We start from the raw sequence: 19,140 nt of genomic DNA on the forward strand, positions 1-19,140 counted from the left end.
TTGAAGTGCCTGCCAGTGTCCCTGCCCTTCTTCTAGTGTGCTTGTGTTTGCCTTTTTAAACACTTGCCTGGAGCCTGTGTCTGCTGCATTCCTTGCCCGGAAGGGCACAGCTGCTGGTGGCGCAGTGTGGAGCAAGTGGCAAAGACCAAGAGAGACTCACAGGACTCTGACAGAGCTCAGCCTCAAAGGAGAGCCTGGCAGGCAAAGTGGTGTTTGCAAAAGCATCCACTGTTGTCTGGCTGGAGAGAGCACAGCCAGTGCAGCAGTGCTCCTTGAGTCTGTGGTTGCAGGGCGCTGGCCAGAGGAACAGTTGCCCTTTCAGAGGCAAACACACCCTCCCTTAGAAAGGCTCTGCTGTGCTCATGGTAGAGCAGCAGGCTCTTGCCCTTGCCAGCAGCCTGTCCTGCCATGGCTCAGCATCCTGCAGGAAGTCAGTGTTGCAGATGTGCCGCTTTGCTGCCTGTGGGGTGCAATCCACTTAGGCTCGTGTTTCTTTTTGCTCTCTCAGTGCCTGCAAGGCCTGGATTTCCTTCACTCCAAGCAAGTGATGCACCGAGACATCAAAAGCCACAACATTCTCCTGGGCCTGGACGGATCTGTCAAGTTGGGTGGGTGTTGTTGGCCAGGCTCAGCCGCGGCAGGCTGCGGTGTGGGGCTGCCTTTGGGTGCCTGCCGGTTCCCTGCAGTGGTGCCTGTGGCAGTGCAGGCTGCCCTGGTGCAAGCGCAGAGCAGGGCCACAAGGTGCAGGGAGGTGTTGCAGGGAAGAAGGGGTCAGGAGAGGCTTTGGGTGGTGTGTGTCCCTTCTCAAGCAAGGCAGTTACAGTCTAATAGCTTCAAGGGACTAAAAACCACAGCCTGAAACCGGGGGCTTTTGCTAAGCGGCCAGTTCCGCATTTCCTCAGCGGCAGGCCCGAGGAATGGCAGCGTGGCCCCTTTATGGCAGCTGGGTTGCACAGTGCCTTCCTGGACATTGGTCCAGTGGGGATTTCTTTGGTTTGCTTTCCTCATTCACGCTGGCGTGATCAGAGTGGTGTTTTCTCCTCAGCTGATTTTGGCCTTTCTGCTCAGCTCACCGCTGAGCAGAGCAAACGGAGATCAGCTGTTGGGACCACTTACTGGATGGCGCCAGAAATCTTCACCAGGAAATGCTATGGCCCCAAAGTGGACATCTGGTCCTTTGGCATTGTGGGGATCGAGATGGTGGAAGGAGCGCCTCCTCACCGGATGAAAACCTCCCGCACGGTACGCTGCAACTGCTCTCAGATACTGCTGTCACTCTAACCAAATCTGCTGCCATTTTTCTGCCTGGGAAGCTTGCTAACACCTGAAAATGACAGGTTCCAGACTGCATAGTCTCTCGCGCTCCTTGTCCAGATCATGCCCTTGCCATTTCATCATGAACAGCACCGAAAAATCGTGATGCCTTTAGCTTGACAGAAGCTTGGCCTAAGGGAGCAGTGAGCAGGGCTGAGCTGCATTTTATGGACTGATCCCTGGAAAGACTAGTTAGACAAAAGTCTGTCTTGCAAATCGCCTGTAGAGCTGGTGTCAGTGCTCAGAGAAGCCAAGTGTGCTTTTGCTGATGGAGTTGCTCCTCATTCCATCCGCCAGTGAAAACAGGGCTCAAGGCAAGAGCCTTTGCATCTTGGACTGGCTATGGCTGCCTCTGGCTTTGGGTTCTTTGAGTAGGGGTAGGAAAGCTATTACTGCCACCCTCTGGCAGGGAGTAAAGTGCCACAGGAGAGTGGAGCTTGTCCAGTGGGAACAGTTTGTGTGAACTGCTTGGGCTGCGAAGGAGACAGGTAGAGTGTGGCATTTCCTTCTTGTCCAGGTTCAACAGCTGATAAGCACCGGGGGCAGCCCGAAGCTGCAGAACCCCAGGCAACAGTCCGCGTGGTTGCGAGACTTTCTGCACTGCTGCCTGGAGACGGACGAGGACAGGCGCTGGTCTGCCCAGGAACTTCTGCAGGTAAAAGGCAAAGCGGCTGCAGGCTGCGCCAGCTGCCCGCTGCCAGGGGCTCCTCATCTGCTCAAGTCCAAGGCGTCTGATGGGCCCCGCTGAGAAGAATCTCCAGTCCGGGGCTTCTCAGAGGCAAACAAAGGAGAATCATGGCCTAGGACACGTTAGAGGGAGCCTTTCTCGGGCACCTAGACCTAATCTCCTTAAGCTGAAGCCATCTGGATTTGTGGCATTTGTGGGATTGGAGCCATGTTTGCCTCATGTAGCAAGGTCTTGGAGGTGGAGACAGAGTTGCACAGAATGCCCTTGTCTCTGTATCTTTCTGCTAGCCAGAGAAAGCCTGTTTCAGCCTGTGAGGAAAGTAGAAGTTCATGTTTTCTTTTTCTCTTTGGGCAGCATCCGTTTGTAACATCAGCCAAGCCGACCTCCACGCTGACGCCTCTGATCATGGCAGCACAGCAGTTCATGGCCGACAGGAGATACTAGCCCTGGAAGAGGCCCTTGTTGTTTTTCGTAGTTTCTAGTTTCTAGTTTCTGTCATGTAGTTTGTAGTTTGTAGTTTGTAGCTCGAAGTTTGTAGTTTCTAGCTTGAAGTTTGTAGTTTGTTTAGACTAGTAGTCAAAAGAAATGCTTTAATAAAGAAAACCTTCACTGTGTTGGAAGCTTCCTTTTGTTCTCACCCCGTGAAGAAGCTCTAAATTTGCTTCTGAATGGCCAGGTGTTTCTTCTGTGTGGGAAGAGCCGTGGGTGGGATTTGTGGCACGGATTGGAAGCGTGCCCAAGGTCTTTTTCCTTCATTGCCTCACGGCCACAACCCCTTGTGGAGATAGAGGCTTGCAGGTGTGACTAGAGGAGCAGAGTAGGGCAAAAAGGGAGCAGAGCAGTGGTGTCACTGCTGGGGATGCTGCTGTGGTTTGTGTTGCAGCTCTTGGGAAAGGTTGGGAGTGTCTGTGTTGCTGTGGGCAGAGGGGGAGGGAGCCGGGCTTCTCCACAGGCTCAGGCGCAGGCGAGTGTCCAGCGGGAAGGCAAGTTCTGCCACGGGAACTAAGGGCAACATGAGGGAGTGAAAACGTTGTGCAGTTTGGGTCTGCCTGAGCCACTGTAGAGGCCTGTGGGCCTGCTAGGGGACTTCCTGGGGCTCAGGCCTGGAAGAATGTCCCCTAGGCTTTAACCTCTCCCTTGGACTCCCATTTTTATTTCAATATTCGTTCAATTATAGAACATCATGTACTTGGTGATGTTTGTTGGTAACTGAACAGCATATTTGATGACCATTTAAATTGAAATCTTAGTTGCCCAATATTTAACAGACTTCCTTCCCCAGTTTTCATGTTCCATCCCCCTGCTTCCCTGAACCCACTATCCCTGAGAAGGACAGGACGGGAGGTGGAACCTGCTCACGAGCACAAGCCAGCCACCAGCCATCTGCCATCTCCCCTCCTTTTCTGTCCTTTTGCCAGGACGGCACCGGCCATGTCGCTAAGGATTCTACCCTAACCCACTTGCCGACAGCCCTCAACCCTGGCCCCGCTTTCCTCTTGTATTAGCAGTCCCCCATTTTTGTTGTAATTCATGGTTCAGAGATTACCAATGTAGGTGACCCTCAGAAGCCAGTCGACCCAGTTATTTTATTTATCTAGACGGGAGGGTCGGCATCCTCCGTGCAGCCGGAGGACCGACTCTGTTGCCCCCACAGAAGACCTGTGCCCAGCCCCACTGGAAGGTCCCCCATGAAAGCTTTTCTTGTGACTTGTGTGTTTGGCGAAGGGCACCAGAGGAAGGTGCTGTTATGTCAGACGTGACGTACACACAAGTGATTGGGGTCTAAGAAGAAAAGGTTTTTATCTTGCGTCTTCTCTATTTTATAGACTCTTAACAAAGCATGATCTTAAGTCATTCACTGCATCACAGTAACTTATTATATTCTTTGGTGCAGAGCAATTAGCGTCAATATAATTGGCAAAAGTTTTACAGAAATTTAGTAAGGCACCTATACAGATTTACTTTTGCACCTAGTCTAGCTTACAAAAATTTCCACGTATCTTTTCTAATCTGTTTCCATGTTGACAGCTTTATCTTCTTCCTTACTATGGATACACTTGAAAATCATCCATTGTTATTTCTTCAATTAACTCCGCTTTACTTACAAGCCACCTATCATGCGCCCCTATAGGTGCCACCACAAGTCCTTTTGATTTTCTGGTCTCTTTTGTTTTGTGGGTAGGTGAATGGGAATGAAGTGGCGGGGAGCCACACAGGACTCAGGCCCTGAGAACTGATGGGGAATGAAAATCGTATTTGCTTATTGTTTAGTTATGCTCTGCAATATGAACCCACCTGTTTATTTCAATTCTCCAGTTTCATTGAAGTCCATTAAGTCTTGTGTTGTTTTGAGTTAAGACAAGATTATTATTTTTACTGTGATTGTTATACCTTTCATTTTGAATAAAACAAAGAAAAAAAGGGGGAGTCATGGGAGCTTGTCCTGGAGGGCACGGGCCAAGAACTGACCACACAGCCCCCCGTCAGACAATCAACCACCAAGACCAATCCTCAGGAGAAGAGAAGCCACAACGGATGACACCCAGACAGCTTACGGTGAGTTTAGCATGAAGAGCAGAGGACTCGGGGACTGACTGGGAGCGGCCATGCAGATCAACAGCCTGCCTGGACCCGTCAGGGCTGAGGAAAAACAGGTGATGGCTATGGGATGGGCACCCAAAGCTGCCAACACTATCCCCCAATGCACATTCCTGCACCAGGAGAAGACTTGCTTATTTTTTCAGTATTTTATCCAATTACCCTTCTTTTTTTTCTTTTTGCTACTTTCAACTTCAGCTTCTGTACATAGTCATCTCATTCCTTTGATGTTTCTACCTCTTCCTTTCTTTGCACCTTCCCCTCCCCGACTGTCAGCTAAGCTACTCACAGATGGCTTTTTTCACCCACCTGGTACCTGACGTGCCAACACCAAAAGAATTCTCATCATTTTGCCCCTAACCGCCTTCTCTTTGGGCCACCGTCACAGCTGGCAAAGCTTCAGCCTTTCACACGTGTGTTTTGGGCAGCAGGTGGGTAAGGGCTGACAAAGCGACTTCCTAAGGCCTGCAGAGCAATGCACTGCAAGCCAGACCTGCTCTCTTTCAGGCAAGGCTTCTTGGAAAGGACTTCAGAATTCCCATCATGGAAATGAAGCACTGTCGTCAGAGCACTAGACGGTGAAAGGATTTGAAAGGGGATAGGAAGCTCAGCTTGCAGAGGAGACACAAGAAGCTTTCTCCCCACCAGACTTTTGGCATCACAATAGCAGTGCTCCATGCTGGCCATGGATCCCCAGGACATGCCCTGTTTGCACACCCCTCCTGCTGGCAATGGACTCACTTTGGCTGTGGTGTGGGGCAGAGAAGGAAACAGGCACCCAGAGAGGGATCATTTCCCTGTGTTTCAGAAAATGACAGCAGAGCAGCCTTTCTCAGTAAAGTCATCTGAAATTCCTTCATAGTCGTAATAATCTGGATTGTCTTAAGGGTGGGGGTCAATGATGTAACAAAACTCAGGAGGCCCCAACCTCCTCAGCATATCATTTCAGTCAAGGTACTGGCTTCAGACCAAGTGCCTTTCCTGACTTCACCTAACCCTCCAGTGCTTCTCAAACTCAAATGTTTCTTCTTGTCTTTTGTCAGCTTAACCACTGATGCCTTCTTTGCCTACAGCTGGAGAGAGCTTTCCAGCTGCCACCTCTGCTCCTCTGTCAGCCCCTTTTCTCCCTGCTTCCAGGGGCCACCCGCAGTTCCACATGCCTTTCTTCTGCACATTCATGCTCGACACATCACCTACCATTACTACACTTGCCCTGGTGGAGTAATTTTATGCTTTGCTCTGAGAAGACGGGAAGAGGTCTAAAAATTTGCCTAAGATAAATTGAGGGAGGAATCTTCCCCACCCACTGTGGCAAGCAGAGGGAAAATACAAAAATGTCTCAATATTGCTTGCAGCAGACTTGTATAAAACATATGAACATGAATGTCTTAAAACTTAGCAAGAGAAAAACATGTAAACACTCGATGCAGTGAAGAACAGCAATGCTTCAGTCCTGTCACCACCTCATCTTTCCAAGAAACATCACTCAAAGAAGAAAACACTGTCCCACTTGGACCTACTTCATGCAGAGGAACTATCTACTTGGTAGTCTTTGGTGTTCTCTGCCATAGAAAGTTTTGGTGATGCTTTAATCAAACCGACAATAAAAGTCTGTCAAAAGAAATTTAGAAGACATCGAGGAAGTGAGAATCACAAATAAACCTGATTTGGCAAAAGTTATCTTATTTAAATGCTCTAGGAGCTTAAGAATACTGATGAGGATTCCTAGCACCGTGTAGGCAAACTCAAGTTAGAGTAGGCAACCATCCTTTAGAGACCTTTTCAGTTGTAGGGAACATGGGTGTTTTGTCAGATCTACACATTCTGTTGCATTCTGGTTTGCAAATTTGGACTGAAGTGCAGAAACCACAATTTCTTTTCCAAGGCTCAGGTAGTATTTGTTCGATGTGTGTGATGTTGGAGAGGTCCTTAGGGAAAAGGACATGCCTCTCTTTTCTTTCTTGGTCTCCTACACGCTCTGGCACGCAAAGCCATACTTGCTGTTCTAGTCATTAGGTACAAGGTGCTGCTAGGATGGCTGAGTAATTCAGGAACAAACAGCCATGCTGCCCTACTAGGGACATAGCTCTGGAAATGAGCAGAAAGATAAACCATGTGATGGTATTCACTTTAGAAATGTTCCATTGCAGCGGAGTCACATTTCCTGTACTGTCCGAGACAATTCCGTGCGCCCAGAGCTGCCTTGAAGCCCATCATTTAGGAGTCTCCAGCTGTAAATCTCACAGCCACGGGATCAAAAGTCCTTTCCACTGCTGGTCCTTTCCACCTCTATTCCAGGTCTGGGCATACACCCAGTCTCCTGACTGGTGAGGATAGACTTGAACATTCAGGGTTATTAGTGTTAGGAATGAGGTCCCATACGTCCAATTCAATAAACCACAAACTTCAACTTCAGCAGCAGTTTTAATTGAGGTCAGCCATTTTACTTGCGATGAAATAATGCAATCAGATAGAATTCAGGAGTTACAGAAATTTGGCAGTGGTTCGGAGAAAGCATGAGCAAGAATCAATTGATCAGGGTACAGGGAGTGCTTGCCACCCTGTTTAACGTACGAAGGGAAAAGGATCCCAACAGAACTTATACATACTGTATGCTAATACAGATTCACCAAGAGTTTCCCATAAATCTCCGCCTATTTTTGATTCTTGAAATCTACGTCACTCAACTGCAATGTGCAGGCTGCAGTTGTTGCTATGGGGTCTTGTGGTCTCTTCAGGGCTCTTGTTGGAGGAAGGCCAAAGGTCTTCCTCACATGTCCTCTGGATAACCTGTCAGGTTAGGCATGCGCATTATGTTTGGTGTTCTACTGTGGGAGGACAAAAATGGGGCAAGAAACGGTGGTGGTGCTTTGGTCCCAAGGCCTCTCTGCTAGAGTGAGTCAGACAGAAGGATCCTTCTTGCATTTCCTGTCACAGCATTTCCCTGCTGAAATCACAGCCATGGCTATGATGTAAAATGTTTAGAATTAATAGTGCTGAAAGATGCCTTGTCTCTGTAGCTAGGAGAAAGCTGTAAATGTAATTAAAGTAGTGCTTCTCCTTGTTTACTGCTTTCTAGAACTAAGGAAGGTCCAGCTGGAACAAGCCTTCTGCTTTTTGCTCAGAAGCAATAGTGGCCAAGGAGCACTAATGTGCTTCCTCACATCCTGGTCCCTTCTCAGTGCTCAGCTCCTCAGAATGTGCTCTAGGGGCTTAGTGTGCTTTTACTCTTGGATGCCTTGAGCAAGAGGTTATGGACCAGGAGGGCTTTTTGTGTTGCTTTGTAGCAGAGGAGAACTTTGCAGGCTTTTTTTGGCATTAGCTGTAGAGAAGGTCTGGTTCTATGCATGAGTTCACAAAGCAGCCTAGGGCGGTTGCTATTGTGATGTCAGCGTTTGCATCGCAGCGATGTCAAGGCAAAGTTGCTGCGCCGAGGCCCCGAAGGGCTCAGTGTGCAGAGCAGCTCTGTGGCACGCTCACTGCTGGTAGAACCTGCTGATCAAAGAGGTCTCTGCCAGCAGCACTCTGGGTAGTTTTGGTTTTTCCCTGTAGGAGTTGTCTGGTGCAGACTTGAGCAGCGCTTCTCAAGCCATGGAGGGAGTGTGTGCCGCAGCGTTCACGGCTTTTTCCGTGGCTTATTCCGGGTACTTTTTCACCCACCTGGCGCGTAAGTTGACCTTGCTGCATATGGAAACCCAAATGCCAGAAAGAGGCCTTTAGTTGGGTAAAGCCGCTGCCCAGAGCTCCAGCTAAGAAGGAGGTGTCTCTAGCCAGCGGGGCGTGGGCAGCATTTGTAATGTAGCCTGCAGGGGTTCCGCTCCTGCCGAGGCATTGCCTGTGGCAATGGAGTCTGGAGTCTCGTCAGTTTGCTGGCTCAAGCAAGACAACTTCCAAGATGGGAAGACTGGGAGAGCTTGGCAGGAGTCCTTGTAAAAGCTGTGCACTGCTCTCCAGGACTGAGGGAAAGTCCCTCAGGTCAAGTCTTCTTGTCTGCATTCCCTCATCCCAGCATGTGCCTGTGGAACCTGACACCTGCCGCGCGCTAAAAGAGCCATTTGTTCTGTGCTGAAATCACAGAATCCGCTTGCAAAAGGCCTCTGCGAAGAGGCATTTCAGAGGAGTTCTTGTATGCTGCCGAACACAGGAGCTGTTCCCGTGCTGTGTCACGATAGAACTGCCCCCACGGCTAAGGGGGACTTGGGTGAAGCTTTTCTGGCGAAAGGTTTTCAGTAAGCTCATGGCAATTGCTTCAGGCAATGTCTTGAGAAAACTGAAGTACAGGAAAGAGAGGAGCTGTAGCTCCTGCTGGGTGGGGTGGGGCAGAAGCAATGACTGTTACAGAAGCACTTGTAGACTTCCTCAGTCTCAAGTTACTATGGGTTGAGTAGCCACAGAGGACAAGAGGTAGACACCAGGCAATATTCTGTACTTTTGTTGTCTTGCTTGCTGTGTGACACAAGGGCTGCTGCTGGAGTGATGTAGTGAAAGCAGAATGCTCTGTCTTTGGGTTGACTTTTTGGCGGGCTTGCCCAACACAGGCAGTTTTCTTAAAGCATCTGGTTCTTTTTGCCTTGTGTGTTGCAGGTCACATCACCCGTGCCTGGAGAGGATCTGGTCTTTGGGTGAGTGGCAAAGGAGCCTCTGGTGCTGGAAGCATTTGACAATTGTGGAGCAAGCCGTGAGCTGGGCCTGTTGCAGTCCAGTGCCAGCCGACTTGGATGAATGAAAGTACAGTCCAGACTCTTTGCAGCAGCAGCAGCAGCAGGAGGATCCCGGGCTGTTTTCTCCAGTTCCTTTCCAGAGCTTTTTAAGCAGCTGAAAGTGGGGCTGCTTGGTGCTTTAAGCCATGATGGAATTTCTCCTGTACAAGAGAGTGCAGTCCCATCTAAGTGGCCCGTTTTACTTGACTTTGGGCAAGTTAGAGTACCATTTCTCTGCAGAAGATTTCTCCTTAGTGCATCTGGGTCTAGAGCTGAACAGAAAGAAGGTTAGGTGTCCCTGCCGCTGCTGTCTGTCTGCAGAGCCCAAAACCAACCTGGGAGTCTCCTGTGGCTGCGTGTCTTCCCGAAGAAGAGGCCAAAGGGGAGGAGGATGCCCAGCCAACTGCACCTGCTGCCTCGGCAGGGCCTGAGCATCCAGCATCAGTAAGTGGCAGCTCTGGGTAGTCCTGTGGCTGGAGCAAAGCGTAGCTAAAAGTTGCTGATCAGAGAGCACCTGCCGTGCCTGGCTGAAGATGCTGAGAGCTGGAATCTTTCCAGCCCTCCCCCCAGCCAGTGAGGCCTGGAAAAGGGGTGTGGAACTTGGATGTTTAGGCATCACTTTCCTCCTGTTCTGAGCGGGGCTATGAATTTGTCTTAGCAAGAGACAAGAGGTAGCATTAGGATGTCTTTGGATGCTCCTGGGGCACAAGTGAGGCCCTTGGTGCAGCCCAGTGGCTGTGCAGGCTCCCTGTCCCCAGTGGAGAGAGCAGTGCAAAGATGCAGTTCAGAAGCTTGCAGGATAGGAGGAGACACTGTCCCCAGGAGGGACCTGGCCCTCCCCAGAGAGCAGCTGTCAGTAGCTAAAGGAACAGCTGAGATGCAGCGGGGTATATAGGTAATGAAGATAGGTAAGGTTCTGAATGGCAGGTCCTTTCCTGTCCCTCATGCTGCTGTGTGTCCACAGAGCACAAGGGCAGGGTCAGCACCTGCTCCGGCTGCCTCTGGACCCGAGGAAGAGGCTGAAGAGGAGGAAGGTGCCGATGAACCTGCCCCCGCTGTCATCCCACGGCCCGAGGAAACATCATCAGTAAGTGCCTGCTTTGGTTAGCAGTGCCTGTGGTGTCATTTTGTCCGTCACGCAGAAGCAGCCTTTGGCTCTTGCGCCTTGAGCTGGAGAAGCGGGCTGCAAAAGCTGAGAGGCGAAGAGCCCTGGATGTGGCCAGCAGCATCTTCCTAGGGGCTTGCATTAGAAATGGGATGGGAGGGGCCTGTCTGCCAGGCCCATTTGTGACCCAAATTCCTTTCTTGTCGCAGAGCTCCACCTCCTCTGTGCTGGCACCTGCACGGGCTGCAGCGGAAGGCTCTGAAGAAGGCTCCGGTCCCCAGGCTGGAAGCTCAAGCACGAGCAGCTCGTGCACCTGGAGCACGACTAGCTCCTCTGGCAGCAGAGAGCAGCTGCGAGAGAGGACAGAGGACAAGTGCCTGGCCATGCTGAGTACGTCCTTTGTGATCCCTGTCTGCTGGAGCAGTGCCTTGCGTGTGCGTGTGCCGGCATGAGCTGTCCCGCCTGCTGCTCCTGCTCAGCTGAGTGCCGGGTCCTGAGGCCTCGACACAGGACCTGCTGTTGTGCTTTGAGGTGGTGAGGGATCACCGGGCTGTTGCTGCTGCCTCTGAGAGCAGCTCAGCCTGGTTTGGCTTTGCCTGAGCTTCCCTGTAGGCAAAAGGCAAAACAGAGCTAGTTTCTGGCTGAGCAGGAGGCTGTGACCTAGCGAATGAGTAGGCCTGCAGGAGCTCCTGTGGGGCCCAGCTGCTGTGGGGCACGGCCAAGGTCATCTTCAGAACTCAGCCTGTCCTAAAGGCTGAGGGACCTCATTCCTAAGGCCCATCCCAGTAGGCTGTACCAAGAGCTGCTGCAGGCAGAAAGGCAGAACGGCATTGTTTAGGGAAAAGTCCTGCTTCAAGGTGGAGAGTGTGCTTCTGCTGCAAGCACTGTGCAATATTCTTCCTGCTCTGGAAAGGGCAGCTGCTGATAACAATTGTTCTGATTCCAGAACCCAAGATGCCTTTGATGTTTGCAAGGATTAAAGCTTTGGTTGAATGTCACCCAGTGCTCATTGCCAGGAACAAAAGGTTCTGTTTTCCCTGCTGCCCTGAATGTTTATAGCCAGCAATCACTTCTCTTGGTTACAGTTTTCTGATCGCTGTCTCCTCTGCACTGTTTCTCCATGCGCTTAGATTTTAGTTTAGACTTTTTAAGTTTTGTGCAGGCCATCTGTGCTGCAGGTCTGCTTGTCTTGCTGCTGTTGTTTCTGAGGTGCTGGTGCTGTGGTTGTTTCCCGACTGCCTGAGTTGAAAGGGCCCAGTGTCCCAGAGAGTGGGGCTGCCTTTGTGATCTGCTGCAGGATGGGATCTCTTTTGAAGTGAGCATCTTTCCTTGGGACTTTTCCAGAGATGCTGGTGAGCGAGGGAGATCCTGAGGCGAAATACACAGAACTGGAAACTATTGGCAAAGGGTGAGTGCAGCCAGAGTTCCTTCTTCAGAGGGAGGGGCTGTGCATTTTGCTGGTGTCACATCTCCCCAGAGTGACCTCAGGCAAGCTCCAAAGCTGTCCAGACGCTGGGTTAGGCTGATGCCTGATGCTCTCTCAGTACTGGTCAGCAGTTATAGCTGTGGTCCGAAGGCGTGGCATGGACACCTGGATGCTGGCAATGTCTTTTCTGCGGCAAAGAGCAGCGCCTGGCAGATCTCCTGACCCTCAAGTGTGTTGCACCCGTTTGCCGCTTTTTGTAGGAGAAATCATTTTTGCATGTCTCACAAGAGTAGAGAAAGTGTGAAAATGAAAGGAGGAGAAAGTTCATTGCCTCAAAAGGTCAAGTGAGCAGCTGAGAGCTGTCAGGGAACAGCTCTCGGTAACATTTCTTTCCCGCATTTTGCTGACAACAAGGTTCAGTGGTTCAGGATGACACCGCCTAGTCTAGAAGCCAACAGCAGAAATGAAAGAAGCAGCTGTCTTTTGTAGTTGAGGTGGCAAAAGACAAAGCTTCAGGGCAATGCCCAGTGCCACTGCACTCTGGAGGAAAAGGCATCATGTGCCTGATGGCAGACCCCTCGTGGATCCTGTGGGGTTTAGGCCTTTCCTGCAAAGAATCCACCAAGCTGTTCCCTTTGAAAGCCAGCTGTGCTGACTGAGAATGGGACTGATTTGCAACATGTTCTCTGGGAGAAGCCAAATGTACAAGAAGTCGCCAGAAAAGCAGAGTCCTTCCTGTGTCTGGTGCATGGAAGAGAAGCAGCTGCCCATGGCTCTGGACTCAGAAGGCAGCTGTCTAAGCATCCTGTGTTTTGAGTACTTCTCCATATGTGTGTGCAGCAATGGAAGCCTTTGCCTGCTCTGGCTGTGGCTGCAGCTGTGGCTGGACACTATTTTCCTTGCAAGCTGGGGAAGGGATCTGTGTCTAGAGGCTTTCTGCCAATGGCTGTTGCATGGCTTCAGGCTTCTCAGAAGGCCTGAGTGGTGGTGCTTGAGTTTGGCAGGTAGACCCCAAGGAGAGGTGTGAGAAGGCCCCACCGGCAAGTTCCTGGAAAAATCCCACACATGCACAGATAGAGGAAGAGCAAAGGGGGAAGAGACCCAGACGAGAATTTGTCATGTTCCATTTCCTGTTTTCCCAAGGACTTTTTTCCCGTTGGACTGCAGTGTCTTGCACTTGCAGGGACTAAAGGACTTCTTCTTTCTCTGCTCCTGTTTTGTTTCTAGGGGTTTCGGCACTGTGTGCATGGCAGTGGAGACTGCCACAGGAGAAGAGGTAAGCGTCAAGCAGCGCCGCAGCTTCTGCAGCTCTCGAGTGCCCTCTCCTCTGCTGTGAGCTGTGGCTGAGCTTTGGGTCGCCAGTGGAGCTTTGCTGCAAAGGCAAATGAAGGGCAGAGCAGTGTCCGCCTGCCAAATGCAGTGGGGACAGATTTTGTCCTTCTCAGCTGCCCCAGGCAATGCAAGGAGGCCAGGCGGCATCTTTCAGAGGAGGACACGCTGGCTGGGTCTTAGTGCCCAGGTGGTGTCTCAGAGCATGGCACTGCTCTTTGGGGCTGCAGGGTTCCTGAATTATTCTCATTTCTGGCTGTGAGCAAATACATGGGAATCGTGCTGGTAGTTCTGTAGCCACCTGCAGGGCTGCCCTTGGGAATTGCGCTTAGAGAGAGAGGTCTGCAAGGAGTGTCCCAAGGGCCTAAGCCCTGCTCAGAGCCCGGTGTAAATCCCTAGAAGATCAAAGCATGGGTTATTTCTTTTTACAGTCTTTTCAGCAGTAACTGCAAATGTCAGTGGTGCAAGGGGAAGTATTTTAGTGGAGCAAAATGAAAATTCCTGAAGTGGGGAAGTGCTAGGATTGTCTTTTTTGGAGGTGTCCCTCATGATGTTTTCATCATCATGGCATTTTTTCCGTCAAGTATGTCGGGTTGTATTTCTTAGGGAGAATAACCCTCGGGATGTTTTTCAGGACAGGATTTTATCAGTCCCGTCTGTAAGAGTTTGCTTTGTTGTTGTGCAATGGAGAATGCCAGTGGTGGCTGGAGTAATGCTCAAGCCCCCTAGAAGTGCCAAAGCTTTCCCAGCAGTTTTGCTCCATTTGTACTGGCACAAAATTGCTTCCTGCTTGCAAGAGGTGTGTGAATGAAAATGGGAATGATAAAGTAAGGCCCTGGGGGAAGACTGGCCGTGAGCACAGTGAGTGTTGTTAGAGCTTTGAGGTGGAGAGCTTAGACCGTGTTTCTCCCAGGTTTACAAGGCAAAGGGTGTCCGTGTCTCTGGGTCCTGGGAGGTGCCCAAGCACGTGGCCCGATGTCCAGTCACGAGGCAGTTTGGCCCAGCCGTGCACTATCATCCCATAATCAGTGTCTCCACGTTCCCCTTGTGGTCCTGGGCCACAGACTTCTTTGGTTGATGGTTTTCTATGTCGTTTTAGGTGGCCATCAAGAAAATTAGTCTCCTGGAAGAGAGCAGCAGCGAACTGTGCCTGAATGAAATCCAGGTCATGCGTGGCAACAAGAATGCCAACCTTGTGAACTATGTAGACAGGTGAGTGGTTCTGCTGTTCTGCCATGAGAGGTCATTCACATCCTGCAGGCCAGAGGTACAACCGCTCCTTTGGTCGCTGGCAGAGGATGGAGCTGTTAATTTACCTGTTTCTGGTCTGATCTGCAGCATCTTGGGAGGAGATTGCAATGGGGCTGCAGTAATCTTTCCTGGCATAGTGAGCTTGAAGGGCACTTTCAAAGACTGGACGTGGCCCCGTATGACTGAGCCAACCGCCTCAAAGCTCCTGTCCTCTCTCCACATTGTTTTCGTTGATTTGGGGTTTGATTTTTCCCCATGGGCCTGAAGTACTGACAAAGCACTGTAGGTTGTATTTCCCTTGGCCTGTTGCATTGGTGTGCATACCAAGCAGTCTTTTAGAGTGCAGAGAGTTCAAGCCCTGTAGAGCGTAGGGAATGACTGCTCTCTTCCTCCTGTCGTCCTCGGAGAGAGACACAGAGACAGGAATCCATCAGGTGGTGTAAGTGCGCGCATTGATCTCCAGGCTGTTGTTTGCTCCTTTCAGCTACCTGGTGGACGAGGAACTCTGGCTCGTGATGGAATACATGGACGGAGGTTCTTTACACGATGTCATCAGGGAGACTCATCTGGCAGAAGGAGAGATAGCAGCTGTCTCTCGGGAGGTGAGGGATGGCGCTTGTGCTTCCCATGGCTTGGTCGGGATGGGACTTCCAAATGGGTGATAAGGAGAGGAGAGATTTCATCTTCCGAGCTTCCTTTCTGCCTTTCTCTTATGACTGGCAGTAGCAAGAGCATCTGAAGTGCCTGCCAGTGTCCCTGCCCTTCTTCTAGTGTGCTTGTGTTTGCCTTTTTAAACACTTGCCTGGAGCCTGTGTCTGCTGCATTCCTTGCCCGGAAGGGCACAGCTGCTGGTGGCGCAGTGTGGAGCAAGTGGCAAAGACCAAGAGAGACTCACAGGACTCTGACAGAGCTCAGCCTGAAAGGAGAGCCTGGCAGCCAAAGTGGTGTTTGCAAAAGCATCCACTGTTGTCTGGCTGGAGAGAGCACAGCCAGTGCAGCAGTGCTCCTTGAGTCTGTGGTTGCAGGGCGCTGGCCAGAGGAACAGTTGCCCTTTCAGAGGCAAACACACCCTCCCTTAGAAAGGCTCTGCTGTGCTCATGGTAGAGCAGCAGGCTCTTGCCCTTGCCAGCAGCCTGTCCTGCCATGGCTCAGCATCCTCCAGGAAGTCAGTGTTGCAGATGTGCCGCTTTGCTGCCTGTGAGGTGCAATCCACTTAGGCTCGTGTTTCTTTTTGCTCTCTCAGTGCCTGCAAGGCCTGGATTTCCTTCACTCCAAGCAAGTGATGCACCGAGACATCAAAAGCCACAACATTCTCCTGGGCCTGGACGGATCTGTCAAGTTGGGTGGGTGTTGTTGGCCAGGCTCAGCCGCGGCAGGCTGCGGTGTGGGGCTGCCTTTGGGTGCCTGCCGGTTCCCTGCAGTGGTGCCTGTGGCAGTGCAGGCTGCCCTGGTGCAAGCGCAGAGCACGGCCACAAGGTGCAGGGAGGTGTTGCAGGGAAGAAGGGGTCAGGAGAGGCTTTGGGTGGTGTGTGTCCCTTCTCAAGCAAGGCAGTTACAGTCTAATAGCTTCAAGGGACTAAAAACCACAGCCTGAAACCGGGGGCTTTTGCTAAGCGGCCAGTTCCGCATTTCCTCGGCGGCAGGCCCGAGGAATGGCAGCGTGGCCCCTTTATGGCAGCTGGGTTGCACAGTGCCTTCCTGGACATTGGTCCAGTGGGGATTTCTTTGGTTTGCTTTCCTCATTCACGCTGGCGTGATCAGAGTGGTGTTTTCTCCTCAGCTGATTTTGGCCTTTCTGCTCAGCTCACCGCTGAGCAGAGCAAACGGAGATCAGCTGTTGGGACCACTTACTGGATGGCGCCAGAAATCTTCACCAGGAAATGCTATGGCCCCAAAGTGGACATCTGGTCCTTTGGCATTGTGGGGATCGAGATGGTGGAAGGAGCGCCTCCTCACCGGATGAAAACCTCCCGCACGGTACGCTGCAACTGCTCTCAGATACTGCTGTCACTCTAACCAAATCTGCTGCCATTCTTCTGCCTGGGAAGCTTGCTAACACCTGAAAATGACAGGTTCCAGGCTGCATAGTCTCTCGTGCTCCTTGTCCAGATCATGCCCTTGCCATTTCATCATGAACAGCACCGAAAAATCGTGATGCCTTTAGCTTGACGGAAGCTTGGCCTAAGGGAGCAGTGAGCAGGGCTGAGCTGCATTTTATGGACTGATCCTTGGAAAGACTAGTTCAGACAAAAGTCTGTCTTGCAAATCGCCTGTAGAGCTGGTGTCAGTGCTCAGAGAAGCCAAGTGTGCTTTTGCTGATGGAGTTGCTCCTCATTCCATCCGCCAGGGAAATCAGGGCTCAAGGCAAGAGCCTTTGCATCTTGGACTGGCTATGGCTGCCTCTGGCTTTGGGTTCTTTGAGTAGGGGTAGGAAAGCTATTACTGCCACCCTCTGGCAGGGAGTAAAGTGCCACAGGAGAGTGGAGCTTGTCCAGTGGGAACAGTTTGTGTGAACTGCTTGGGCTGCGAAGGAGACAGGTAGAGTGTGGCATTTCCTTCTTGTCCAGGTTCAACAGCTGATAAGCACCGGGGGCAGCCCGAAGCTGCAGAACCCCAGGCAACAGTCCGCGTGGTTGCGAGACTTTCTGCACTGCTGCCTGGAGACGGACGAGGACAGGCGCTGGTCTGCCCGGGAACTTCTGCAGGTAAAAGGCAAAGCGGCTGCAGGCTGCGCCAGCTGCCCGCTGCCAGGGGCTCCTCATCTGCTCAAGTCCAAGGCGTCTGATGGGCCCCGCTGCGAAGAATCTCCAGTCCGGGGCTTCTCAGAGGCAAACAAAGGAGAATCATGGCCTAGGACACGTTAGAGGGAGCCTTTCTCGGGCACCTAGACCACATCTCCTTAAGCTGAAGCCATCTGGATTTGTGGCATTTGTGGGATTGGAGCCATGTTTGCCTCATGTAGCAAGGTCTTGGAGGTGGAGACAGAGTTGCACAGAATGCCCTTGTCTCTGTATCTTTCTGCTAGCCAGAGAAAGCCTGTTTCAGCCTGTGAGGAAAGTAGAAGTTCATGTTTTCTTTTTCTCTTTGGGCAGCATCCGTTTGTAACATCAGCCAAGCCGACCTCCACGCTGACGCCTCTGATCATGGCAGCACAGCAGTTCATGGCCGACAGGAGATACTAGCCCTGGAAGAGGCCCTTGTTGTTTTTCGTAGTTTCTAGTTTCTAGTTTCTGTCTCGTAGTTTGTAGTTTGTAGTTTGTAGCTCGAAGTTTGTAGTTTCTAGCTTGAAGTTTGTAGTTTGTTTAGACTAGTAGTCAAAAGAAATGCTTTAATAAAGAAAACCTTCACTGTGTTGGAAGCTTCCTTTTGTTCTCACCCCGTGAAGAAGCTCTAAATTTGCTTCTGAATGGCCAGGTGTTTCTTCTGTGTGGGAAGAGCCGTGGGTGGGATTTGTGGCACGGATTGGAAGCGTGCCCAAGGTCTTTTTCCTTCATTGCCTCACGGCCACAACCCCTTGTGGAGATAGAGGCTTGCAGGTGTGACTAGAGGAGCAGAGTAGGGCAAAAAGGGAGCAGAGCAGTGGTGTCACTGCTGGGGATGCTGCTGTGGTTTGTGTTGCAGCTCTTGGGAAAGGTTGGGAGTGTCTGTGTTGCTGTGGGCAGAGGGGGAGGGAGCCGGGCTTCTCCACAGGCTCAGGCGCAGGCGAGTGTCCAGCGGGAAGGCAAGTTCTGCCACGGGAACTAAGGGCAACATGAGGGAGTGAAAACATTGTGCAGTTTGGGTCTGCCTGAGCCACTGTAGAGGCCTGTGGGCCTGCTAGGGGACTTCCTGGGGCTCAGGCCTGGAAGAATGTCCCCTAGGCTTTAACCTCTCCCTTGGACTCCCATTTTTATTTCAATATTCGTTCAATTATAGAACATCATGTACTTGGTGATGTTTGTTGGTAACTGGACAGCATATTTGATGACCATTTAAATTGAAATCTTAGTTGCCCAATATTTAACAGACTTCCTTCCCCAGTTTTCATGTTCCATCCCCCTGCTTCCCTGAACCCACTATCCCTGAGAAGGACAGGACGGGAGGTGGAACCTGCTCACGAGCACAAGCCAGCCACCAGCCATCTGCCATCTCCCCTCCTTTTCTGTCCTTTTGCCAGGACGGCACCGGCCATGTCGCTAAGGATTCTACCCTAACCCACTTGCCGACAGCCCTCAACCCTGGCCCCGCTTTCCTCTTGTATTAGCAGTCCCCCATTTTTGTTGTAATTCATGGTTCAGAGATTACCAATGTAGGTGACCCTCAGAAGCCAGTCGACCCAGTTATTTTATTTATCTAGACGGGAGAGTCAGCATCCTCCGTACAGCCGGAGGACCGACTCTGTTGCCCCCACAGGAGACCTGTGCCCGGCCCCACTGGAAGGTCCCCCATGAAAGCTTTTCTTGTGACTTGTGTGTTTGGCGAAGGGCACCAGGGGAAGGTGCTGTTATGTCAGACGTGACGTACACACAAGTGATTGGGGTCTAAGAAGAAAAGGTTTTTATCTTGCGTCTTCTCTATTTTATAGACTCTTAACAAAGCATGATCTTAAGTCATTCACTGCATCACAGTAACTTATTATATTCTTTGGTGCAGAGCAATTAGCGTCAATATAATTGGCAAAAGTTTTACAGAAATTTAGTAAGGCACCTATACAGATTTACTTTTGCACCTAGTCTAGCTTACAAAAATT

At 51.1% G+C, this 19,140-nt stretch overlaps 3 protein-coding genes across 3 annotated transcripts in view; 2 read left to right on the forward strand and 1 right to left on the reverse strand.

The window, feature by feature from the left end:
• LOC119696060 (serine/threonine-protein kinase PAK 3-like) overlaps positions 1-410 on the reverse strand; it is a 3,547-nt gene extending 3,137 nt beyond the window's left edge. Inside the window, exon 1 of the mRNA XM_038125575.1 lies at positions 315-410. Within this exon, the coding sequence (XP_037981503.1) occupies positions 315-410 (96 nt within the window). The remainder of the gene's footprint in view (positions 1-314) is intronic.
• A 33-nt stretch (positions 411-443) lies between these two features.
• On the forward strand, positions 444-2,629 carry LOC119696061 (serine/threonine-protein kinase PAK 3-like). Its single transcript, XM_038125576.1, has 5 exons — positions 444-467; positions 509-608; positions 1,046-1,242; positions 1,832-1,969; positions 2,357-2,629. Exons 1-5 carry the CDS (start codon positions 444-446, stop codon positions 2,444-2,446), a joined length of 549 nt encoding a protein of 182 aa, XP_037981504.1. The 3' UTR covers positions 2,447-2,629.
• A 5,450-nt stretch (positions 2,630-8,079) lies between these two features.
• LOC119696165 (serine/threonine-protein kinase PAK 3-like) lies at positions 8,080-17,776 on the forward strand. Its single transcript, XM_038125836.1, has 13 exons — positions 8,080-8,267; positions 9,185-9,222; positions 9,622-9,744; positions 10,265-10,387; positions 10,615-10,795; positions 11,750-11,813; positions 13,059-13,107; positions 14,260-14,372; positions 14,896-15,013; positions 15,655-15,754; positions 16,192-16,388; positions 16,979-17,116; positions 17,504-17,776. Exons 1-13 carry the CDS (start codon positions 8,192-8,194, stop codon positions 17,591-17,593), a joined length of 1,410 nt encoding a protein of 469 aa, XP_037981764.1. The 5' UTR covers positions 8,080-8,191; the 3' UTR covers positions 17,594-17,776.
• Positions 17,777-19,140: the final 1,364 nt, after the last annotated feature.

Source organism: Motacilla alba, chromosome Z (assembly GCF_015832195.1).
Source record: "Motacilla alba alba isolate MOTALB_02 chromosome Z, Motacilla_alba_V1.0_pri, whole genome shotgun sequence".
Lineage (NCBI taxonomy): Eukaryota > Metazoa > Chordata > Aves > Passeriformes > Motacillidae > Motacilla > Motacilla alba.

What these genes read in the sequence shown, in the direction of transcription:
- LOC119696061 (XM_038125576.1), top strand. Translation starts at nt 444, where the DNA reads ATGTGCCGCTTTGCTGCCTGTGGG. An exon ending in GGACGGATCTGTCAAGTTGG is followed by an intron (nt 609 to 1,045) that starts GTGGGTGTTGTT and finishes TTTTCTCCTCAG; the next exon opens with CTGATTTTGGCCTTTCTGCT. An exon ending in GGATGAAAACCTCCCGCACG is followed by an intron (nt 1,243 to 1,831) that starts GTACGCTGCAAC and finishes CTTCTTGTCCAG; the next exon opens with GTTCAACAGCTGATAAGCAC.
- LOC119696165 (XM_038125836.1), top strand. Translation starts at nt 8,192, where the DNA reads ATGGAGGGAGTGTGTGCCGCAGCGTTCACGGCTTTTTCCGTGGCTTAT. An exon ending in CTTGTGAACTATGTAGACAG is followed by an intron (nt 14,373 to 14,895) that starts GTGAGTGGTTCT and finishes TGCTCCTTTCAG; the next exon opens with CTACCTGGTGGACGAGGAAC. An exon ending in GGATGAAAACCTCCCGCACG is followed by an intron (nt 16,389 to 16,978) that starts GTACGCTGCAAC and finishes CTTCTTGTCCAG; the next exon opens with GTTCAACAGCTGATAAGCAC.